This window comes from Pseudorca crassidens, chromosome 20 (genome assembly GCF_039906515.1).
Source record: "Pseudorca crassidens isolate mPseCra1 chromosome 20, mPseCra1.hap1, whole genome shotgun sequence".
Lineage (NCBI taxonomy): Eukaryota > Metazoa > Chordata > Mammalia > Artiodactyla > Delphinidae > Pseudorca > Pseudorca crassidens.
Window position 1 is genome coordinate 31672852 of NC_090315.1, and position 10019 is coordinate 31682870.

The 10019-nt window shown below is 45.4% G+C and overlaps 2 protein-coding genes across 8 annotated transcripts in view; one reads left to right on the top strand and one right to left on the bottom strand.

Annotated features, from left to right (window-relative positions):
• The window catches only part of RBL2 (RB transcriptional corepressor like 2), a 51582-nt gene extending 45184 nt beyond the window's left edge, over positions 1–6398 (top strand). The window contains exon 23 of the mRNA XM_067719890.1: positions 5471–6398. The gene's annotated coding sequence lies outside the window, so the exon portion shown is untranslated. The remainder of the gene's footprint in view (positions 1–5470) is intronic.
• On the bottom strand, positions 11–9298 carry AKTIP (AKT interacting protein). 7 transcript variants are annotated; one of them, XM_067719895.1, is made up of 10 exons: positions 9172–9298; positions 6642–6755; positions 5269–5474; positions 2988–3052; positions 2803–2903; positions 2199–2287; positions 2022–2120; positions 1822–1929; positions 967–1027; positions 11–799 (listed from the first exon to the last, which is right to left on the bottom strand). In XM_067719895.1, the coding sequence occupies exons 2-10, from the start codon at positions 6681–6683 to the stop codon at positions 689–691; spliced, it is 882 nt and encodes a 293-aa protein (XP_067575996.1). In that variant the 5' UTR covers positions 6684–6755; positions 9172–9298; the 3' UTR covers positions 11–688. The 7 variants fall into 7 exon arrangements, with proteins under 7 accessions (XP_067575996.1, XP_067575999.1, XP_067575993.1 ...); XM_067719898.1 differs by having other exon boundaries at positions 11–796; positions 9148–9292; XM_067719892.1 differs by having other exon boundaries at positions 9148–9292.
• Between the last annotated feature and the right edge of the window lie 721 nt (positions 9299–10019).

Here is a 10019-nt window from a genome sequence, read left to right on the forward strand (position 1 = left end):
GACAAAGAACAATCATTTATTGGTTTATTGTCTCTACGAAACACATTAGTCATTCATCATTTAAATATCTGACTTCATTAGAAACCGTTTTAACACTTTTTCTCCCTCCTGCCATAAAAATACAATAAGTAATTTGCTTAAAAAAAAACTATGAACAAGTGTTCTGGTTTCTTCTCACTCACCTAGTATGTACCTCAGTGACAGCAGTTTGTATATCAGTAACACAGTAGGCTGAAGACTGAGGTTCAAATGCTCTTCCACTTAAAAGTGCTAATAAGCTATGGAAACTGCTCTCTCTATACATCTCCTCTCCATATACTAACATATGTACACCTGAAACCACTGATTTAAAAATCATTAGATAGTGCTGAACTCCGCCTACTTCATTAGTTTAAATGAATGCAACTTACCTTTAGCATTATATTCAGAAAAATGCATAAGCCTCCAGGTCCCCAAGAATTTGGAGTACTGAACTAGATAACCACCCTGAAGACACTTCTGACAGAAGTAATGCATTACGTAAAGAGAGGTTTCCAGAACTTGCTGTTAGAACCTAAGCATACACGGACAACACTGACACCAGTCACTGCGCACACCGTTTTACTCTGCAGGCAGTCCTTTGCCATTGGTCAGCTCTACTAGCCCAAGTCCAGCAGGAAAGTGCATGGTGCACCAGATTCGCCAGCTCTTAAGTTGCTACCGTTTTCTCTTCTTTACTGAAAGGTTGTACTGAGCCAGGCTTTACCCATGACAGGCCAGCAACGTGAACACTTTTATTGTGCTGTTCTTCAGGCTTCTTCTAGGCACAATGAAAAACAGACATTAAAAAATGACTGATGAGGGGATTTCAGCACTGTGCAAATTTGTTTCCTCAAAAGTTATTTGTATATACTGAGTAGTCTCCAGTGAAGATATTTTAGAAAGGAAACAGTGAGTTAACGATTTCCAAACTGGTAATCTACTTACTTTCTGAGTTAGCATCTTCTCTCTGGCTTCATCATGTACAGAAGGATTCCATGGAGAAAAGCTTCGGGAAGAGAAAAATATTAAAAAATAGCTTACTAAATTTGTTTAACATCCATTGTTTTTTACATTTTTAACCCACTTCCCCTAACAAAAGTTAACAAGGAACAATCTTTAATCAGTTGTCAATATGTAAGTTTTAGACATTATCTAAATGATTTTCTCACAATAACTATCCCTTAGCACTTTACATGGGTTAGCTCATGTAAGCCTCACAACCACCCCTGAAGTCCTATTACTTGAAGAAAGTGAGGCACAGTAAAATTACGTAATCGCTCTGGGTCACCAAAGCCAGTAAGTGCAAAAGTCACTCAGTCTAACCGTAGAGCCCAAGCCCTTGACCACTCCCACTATGCACAGCAACACCAGTGCTGCCCAAGAGCTCAATCGCTTCCGTTTTCAATACTCCTGCAGACACCCTTCCTCAACATAAACTAACACAATGCTCAAGGAACCCATCATTCACACTATTCACACTGTTCAGCTTCCCTCCTTTCACCACATCTGTAAGTTGGTTGGGGTATGGGAGTTTAAGAGGGGCTCCAACTGCAAAGAAAAGTCCTTACATTTGAATGAGCACATTACAAGGATCCTTAGGAAACCAAAGTCATTAAATAGCTTGCTATTGGCACAATGTGTCAGTCCACGTTGAAAGCAGAAATCAAGCTGATACCAAGTTAGAAAGGTTGTAGGCTAACAGATTATACACTTTCCTTTTAAATCCCCATTCTAAGGCCACCTGGAAAACAGCAGCACAGTACTGCAAAGTGTAGTTTATCTTGATAATGTACCACTTACCTAATTGCATAGGGGTCTTCTATTTTAGGTTGGTCAAACAAATGAGCAGTGCACACCTTAACACTGTCAACCACTTTACTTTTAAAAAGCTGAATATCTTTTTCGTACCTGTGTTAAAAGTTTAAATCAAAAGGTTACCAACATAATCTACTTTGCTATCTTTTCAAATTTATCTTACATAACAAAGCAAAGTAACATACAGTACTGCAGCCTCTGGGTTTAGGGGGCTTGCTGTATCAATCTTGTAGAAAACTCTCCTTGCATACATCAATACTTGCCAAATATGATTATAGTTCCGCCTAAAGGGAAATATGGCAGGATTACTGAGGCTTCCTCTTGCTGGCTTATGTCACCACACGAAACTTTTATTTACTAACCTCCATTTTGCAAATGCTCTCTTCACATCCAGTTCACCTGAGGTGGGATCAACTAGCGGGTGAAAGACGGGAATATCAAACACCAAACGCTACATTGAAAGAGAGACACATCCTTTAATGGAAGCAATGGAGCATATTAAACCCACGCGGATAAGCTGTAAAAGAAGCTTCAGGACAAGGCAGTTTTGTTGCTTAAAGTCAAAGAGCTGCCTCAAGAGGGACACCTAACTACTTTCACCATTTTCCTGTAAGACTAAATTTTGCAGTGAGCAGGGGAAAAGTCGCCCTTCTCTACCACAGCATAACAATCGCAATTCACGTAGTGAGAGCTGTACTACAGCTTCCAGCCTCACTTGCACACCCTGAGCAGAGAAACAAGTAAAGCTGAAGGCAGAGGCTAGCATGGCAAAAGATGCAACAAAGCAAAAAATCCCCCTGAAAGACTACTGAGTAGACAAAACATTTCGGGAAACTGAAATCATAAAAGTATTAGGCCAGGAAAAGAACCAAGAAATCTTTAAAGCCCCTTAAACCCTCTTCCTGCAGTAAGGAGGGTGAGGAGGGTCCAAGAAAGAAAAGAAGCCAGACTGTATCCCCAACTTACTGGACAGTCACCATCTGGGTAGTTATCGGGGATGTAAACTGTAAACTTAAATACACCATCTTGATAAAGTCCATGCCGTATGAATATTACTCCAAACCACACTGTAGGAAAAAATAAAAACAGTTACAGGCTAAGTTTGTGTCAGAGGAACCAAATATGCTATAAAAAGAGCGAATCCTTCTTACTTAATGCAGATCGATAAGATGGCTGCACATAGACACCAGGTAACTTCTGCTTCACAACCAAGGTACTAAAACAGAAGCAGCAGAACAGTGAGATTGCACAGATGGAAACGACATACAGACCAAACCACCCACGTTCATTTTTTGAAAGAAGGAATAGTCCCTTGAAGGGCAGCTGATACTCTAACCATACAGACAGAGTCATCACAATCTCTCACCTGGCCCTGACTGCTGCCTGTTTACTGGTTTCATAACACATGCTTACAGAGAAACACAGCCAAATAAGGGCCCCAGATTAAGAAATTAAAGCCGAAAAGGGATACACAATCAAGTTTTCCACCCAGAAATCAGCTTCCCCAAAACACCACCGTGGAAACCAACCTGTAGGTAATTCTGGACATCAAATTTTAGGTCAGTGCGAGTATCTGTACGATTATTGCTTTTGTGACCATGAACAACACATCTTACCCACACACGTTTAAAAGCCTTTTTAAAATACAACTTTAGGTAATTAAGACATTAAAATTCCATGGAATTACCCTCATTTGGGGGTCATTTTAAGTTTGAACACCAGTCGGTGCGGCAGTGTTCCTGGTAGAAGGCAGGCAGCCTGAGGCGCTCACACTGTACTCTGCTCCTGAATTTACCCCCAACTCAGACACTTGAACTCTGTGGGCCGTGGCGTGGGAAACGGTGGGTGCTGAAACAAGGGAAGACAGAGGCTGCACTGGCTCTTCTGGGACCTGGTCACCTGACAGCCATTCTGCTCTGTTCCTGTTTTAGCTGAGCTGTGAGCCTAAACAAGTAACACTGTGACCAGACCTTGAAAAGAACAATGTTGACTGAGGGTCTTAAGACACATTAACCTGCCAATCCTGAATGTTACTGCGAAGCAGCTTATTGGACCTCAGCTGTCTGTTTTTATTTATGACCTATTTGCTACCACACTTGTATTTCAATCATTTTAAAGTAGTTATCCCATTTTTAACTCACTGTAATTCAGCATGTCAACAGCAGCATGGTTGGCAGATGTATCTACTACAGTGAGGTTTGCCAAAAAGGCAATTTTGTGTCCTAATACAGACAGCAGATTTAATGCCACAATAGAAGCCTGTCCAACTCACTGCCTCGCCTCAAACACAGGCTTCCATTATAAAGCTAAAGGGACCTGTGCTACCAAATCACACTCGCCATTTACACTGGGGCCTCAGACCCTCTGACCATTACAACGTTAGCACAGTGAGAGACGGCTGGAGGATGCTTTTAAAATTAAACTTCATGTACAAAGGAAGTTTTACATGACTGAAATTCAGAATTAATTCTCCAGACGTTCTGCCCACATAACAAATGATCAAATCAAAGGCCATCTGCACTCAATCACTATTTGAGCCCCTCTGATGGGCCAAGCACTGTGGTACCACTACTAGACTCTGCAGAAGTGCCCGTCTCCTCACACTCTACTGATATGTGCAACTTCAGTCCAATTTTTGACTTCTGTGACCAGTCAAGTTCTTACTTACATGGAGCCCAAATCTTTAAAACTTCCCCATAATGGCCTAGTTCTGCCCCTGGGGGTCATACAGAATAAGTCAAATCCCCTTTCTAATGACGGACCTTCAGGTGAAGACAGCTTTAATAAGTACTTTCCAGGTTTTCTCCAAGTCAGTGGTTCCCGTTCCTTCAACTGCTGACTGCCAAGGTCAGGCTTCCTGACCTCCGCCTACTGGGACCATCTCCTCCTGGGACCATCTCTTTTGGGGACCCTCTCCTCAGTCTGTCAGGATAGATGCCTCTTACAGGGTGATCACCAGAATGGAGCACAAACCTCCAGCTGGGTTTGACCCAAGAAAGAATAGATCGCCACCCGCCCACTGTCCCACCCTCTACAACAACCTCTTCAGAGGTGAGTTCCTCACCTCATATAAAGGTAGACCAAAATTAAGTTCCTGGTTGCTTAATAAATCTGTTTCCCCCCCCTCTTGCTCTCCAAAACAGACATGGAAATTCAAGCACACATTTGCCTTAAATCTTACTTAGCCAAGCTCTCGATAAGAATCATTACTTTTAGAAGAGGATATTTATATAACACCACTTAGGCCTTGGTGAAGAAAGGTGATTTTGCTAGCAATAGAGTCCATCCTATATACATTAAGGCTAATACTGGAGGGGGATGGGTTTGAGCTTTAAGATTAAATGGCTGCTGTTTACTGAGTCCTTCAGAATAAGTTTCATTCTTCACCTTCAAGGGTCATTCAAAAGTTAACCCGTTTGTTTCAGAACTTACAATTCCGCAAGAAGGGAGTATTCCAGGTAGAAAGGTCCGTAAGAAGCATGCGTGCCATTTGCTGACTGTGTTGCCGGGGCAGGAGATGAAGGCTTAGTTATGGGCAAAGCATTTTTGGGAATAGAAGGCAGCTGTTTCTTTGGAGCAGTGCGTGGAGGACTGGTTTTCACATCCCCTGTTAATGTCTTTTCTTCACCATCAGATCGCTATTCAAGATGAAGCGGTGAGAACATTTGTTAGGATGATTCTTAAATCACAAGACTACATGTGATGTCCTTTAGTCTTTGACTGAAAAGCTGGAGTTACTCTTTTACAAGGACATTCTAGCACCATGATCAAGATGACCTGAAAGTCTGTTGAGCAGGCAGGCTATTACAAAGAGCAGAGCAAAGCTGAAGCAAGGCTAAATCGTAAGAAAATTCATGCATCAGCTGCAGCCTATAAAGACAATAAGGCCAATATTTACAGGATTTACTTGAAACGGAGAAAGAAATGGTTTCTCCTGGTGGCCCCAGAAAGAGGGCAAGGGGTTACTACACAATTAGACAAGACTAGAAAGGTCCCCTAGCATTTAGCTGTAGAAAGTCGGGTGCTAAGCATCTCAAAATAAATAGTATAGAGGACTGAAAGCAGTCACTACCTGATGCCACCACTTCGGTTAGAAACTAAGAATGAAGCTGTTCTCTCACTTGCATGGGTCTGATTTTGATCTTGTCCCTAATGGACACGTTTCCACATCTGGACTATCATCAGTATAAACTGTCATTCTTAGTCAAAGACAGAGGGGTAAATGAGTCAGAGGCTAAACTGCCGTCTCACAGGCATCTCCTCGGCTCAAGCGCAGTCAAAGCCTGCGGAGTTAGCTGTATTAAAAGCGTACACAGCATCGTGTACAGGAAAAAAGATTAATAGTGGTGTTCTCTTACACGTGGAATTATGGGTGATATCCATTTTCTTTTTGTTTGTGTATTTTAAGCTTCCCTAAAATGTATTTTATTTAGAAAACTTAAACCAGTGCCCTCAAGTCTGACTTGACCATATTGGACTGGTCTTGCCCAACCAACACTTCTCTGACCGTGAAATCTTGCAGTTTGTCAAAAGACTACTACAATAAAGTGTCACAAATTTCATCATGTGTAAATATAACCTAAGTCAAAATAACAGAATTTTGATTACTATGATTTCTATTTGAGATGTGATCTTGGTCTCAGAAACTGACTTTAATCAACCAAATAATTGTTTCCCAAAAGTAAAACCTAAACTAGAAAAACAAGGTAATTTTGTTAACATTATAGGCAACCTTGGTATGAATTATTTTGGCCTCTGGTCTGACACAGATGGGTTTCCTCAGTAAATTTATCAACTATACCTACTTTGCGTACAGAGCTTGTAGACATGCTCCAGAAAGGGTTCATAACGTGTACTCCAAACAAAGAAATTCAGTGGTCTGTGTCATCAAACTCTTCCGTCCGCAGAATTCACTTTACCTTAAAATGAGATGGGAAAACAGAGAAACAGACCAACACCAACAGTTAAGACTTCTGAAATAGTTAAGAACTAAATCTGTATCTCTAAGCAGAAATACAGTATAATGTTATATAACATGTAGTTATAAAAACCTAGGGGGAAGAATCTTTAGAAATAGTTTCCTTCTATACCCCCTCCCTCTCCTGACTCCAATTTCTTTCCCATCTTTAAATGCCGACAGGAATCTGTGTACCAAGTCCTTGGCCAGGATTCAGAATATTCAGTGACACAGTTCAGCTCTGGTGCCAGAAGTGCAAAAGATATGGACTACAGCAGCTGCTACTAGCATAATGTCTAGGCATTTAACTACTGGGAAAGCCAGGTTCAGAATGCACTGTACCCACTGACACAAAAGGTCTATCACAGTTCTCAGGGTTATGGGAATTAAAGATCCAAGGGAGCTGATTTGAGAGTGTCTTAAGTACAGAATGATTCTCTCCCACAAAACTAGCAACCAAAGGCAGAGCATATGAGACAGAGGGGGAGGGAGAACTGGGTCCTGTCTGGACCATCCACAAAACAAACAAACAAAAAACGACCTTTTCCAACTGCTTCAAGTGTGGAAACAGCAGAATTATGCGAAGTGGATAAGAAAGCATGTCTCAAAAGTCACCAAGTCAGTGGGTCATTTACTAAAAATACAAAGGAAGAGGCAAAGGACAAGCAGCAAGCGGAGCGTAAGAACAGTAATTTGTCTGCTCTGGTGACTTCCCCCAGGCTTGGTCATGTTTAAAACAGAGCTCTGCTAAATTCCTACTTGTACCAGTCAACAAGCTGAAGGTGAAAAGGGTAAAAATTTAAAGCAACATTTTACAAAATTTGTAAGAAGCAAATCATTAGAGAAGCATGTACCAAATGTCCCTAATCAGCAAAAATTTGTTTTCTGCCGAGCCTATGACATCCACAGGTGGGTCCCATACCCAACCAGTGCCCATTACTGCTGCTTTGCTTTCCAAGATACAATGCCACCCAATAATTGAATCCAAGTAATGAGGATTCTGGTTCTCCCACCTACCTGATGACTTACATCCAGTAAGTAGCAACTTATTGCTGAGAGCTCTCTGCAAATCTGTCTTTAAAGGTAACTATGATACAAGCCAAAATGGCTGGGACATCAAAACTGTGTGGGTGTGTATGTTCCTGTTTGGTGCAAATAAGAACAACACTGGTTTTCAGATCCAGAGTAATGTGCAGCACCCAACCATCATCTAGAACAGACCTGATTTAACAGGGAATCCTGTCCCCCTGGGATACAGCGCTCACCACCATGTAAATTTACTGGGGTGGATCAGTCACCTGTAAGGTCCCTTCCAAGTCTAACACGTAAAGATTCTATGACTTTGCCCTTAAGAATCAAATAAAACTTAGTCCCAGTTCCTCCTGTCTTTAAGAAGGAGGTATTGTCTACTGCTGCCTTTGTTTCCAGCGACGACATAATCGAGAAATTGTAGCACGCTTTTCATGAGCAACTACACTCTTTAATAGCTATCTACTTTACCCAGGCACAGTACAGCATTTTTCCAACAGGAGTGACATAGATGGAAGAAAACACAAGGCACGTCCTACTCATTCCGAAACAACTTTAGAATTTCTGCTGGTCTGGTCGTACAAACAACACATGATTGTCTCTTTATATCATACAGCTGAGAAGTCGTAGCTCGGCCCTATAAGAATGATCCGCACCTGTCCTGAGCCAAAACTTAAGAGACGGGCGGTGCTTACCTCCTATGTACCATAGTTCCTAAATAGGCACATCACCCCGAACAGCCTTAAATTCCATGTTAAGAGGCGACGGAGCAGGGCCCAGGGAAAAGATGAAAACAGCCTCTGCCCCGTCTCTCTGGGGAAAGCCGGCACGGGCACCCGCGCCCGGGGCGGAAACCCATCTCCGCGCACGCAGGGAATCTGGACAAACCTGTCTCGGGATGATGCAAGGCAGGAGCCAAATCCCGACCTCGCAGATAGCTCGAGGCCGGCCAGGCCCGCGAGACCCTCTGGTGGGGGGCTGCGAGCCTCGGACGCCCCCCTCAACCTGGGAGCGGGGACAGAGCCGGGAGTGGGGAGCGGGCCGAGGAGTGCGGGCCCCGGACGGGGCGAACCGGTCCGGCTCACCTCCCCTCCTCAGGCCGGCCCGGCCCCGCTCCCGGGCAGCCCCCAGCGCCAGGCCCCGGGCCCCGCGGCGGCCGGTGCAGCAGGTGCCTACGAACGCGGACAGGTGCCCAGCCCCGCCCCCGTGTCCCAATGCGGCCGCCGTCGCTACGGAGTCGAGGGCCCCTGGTAGGGTATACAAATGCCGGCCCCGAGGACGCTGCCGGTCCGCGTTTGAGGACTCGACAGCCCTCGCGTACCTACCACCGCCCTGGCAGCGCACCCCACCTCGGTGTTTTTAATGCAGTGCTCCCGGCTGCAGAGCGCCGTCGCGGCCCCTCAGCATCTCTGGCCGCAGAGCCAGCCCAGCCCCTACCTACTCCCCGCCCCGCCCAGCCCGGCTCCCAGCCTCCGGCTCCGCCCCTTGCCCCCCTCCCTTGGACCCGGACGCTTCCGCCCAGCCTCGCGGCGCCGAGTGGCTCCTACACCTGTCCGTCAAGGACGTTCTTCCGGGGGCGTTGGGGTGGCAGCACTAGGTCCTGCCAATCAAATCTGCTCGGTTCGGGTGGGGCCGCACTTGACCCTCCCCTTACGTAACAGCGTCCAGAGGGAACTGTCAGTCACGGAAGTATCGGCCCCGGGGGAGGGATGGGGCGGAAACAAACGCCGGTACGTAATTGGTCACAGCGTCCGCCAGTCACCATGGAGACCCGCCCACAGGTTTGTGCGTGGCCACCGCTGTTATTCAGGCAGGCTATGGCTGCGGGTTTTCGAAACCCGAGGCAGGGCGGGGCCGGGCTCGGGGCAGGAGTCCGAGAGAGGAGCCCGGTCGCCGCCCGACCGCCTGGTGCACGCCCCTGCTCGGTCCTCAGTCCCTGGCGTCGCTGCGGGGCCCGAGACCGCCACGTCGGGTCCGCCCGACGTGGGAGGGACTGGGGCCGCTGTCAGGTTGATAGACCCTGGAAGAACTTCTGGTGTAACATTGAGAAACGCCCATTTTCTGTGTCAAAGAATGGAGGAGCGAAGGGATGCAGAGGATGGGAGCTAAACTCCCAACTCATCCCTTGGCAGTAGCGCTGCCAGAAGGCTTTTTTAAAAGTGTACGTATCGGACCCAACCTATAGAATCCCAATCCG

Coding starts and splice junctions, on each gene's coding strand:
- AKTIP (XM_067719895.1), bottom strand. CDS start 6,683: ATGAACCCTTTCTGGAGCATGTCTACAAGCTCTGTACGCAAA. Junction 2,288..2,802: donor ACCCAGATGGTGACTGTCCA/GTAAGTTGGGGA, acceptor CTTTCAATGTAG/CGTTTGGTGTTTGATATTCC. Junction 1,028..1,821: donor GAAGACCCCTATGCAATTAG/GTAAGTGGTACA, acceptor CTCTTCCCGAAG/CTTTTCTCCATGGAATCCTT.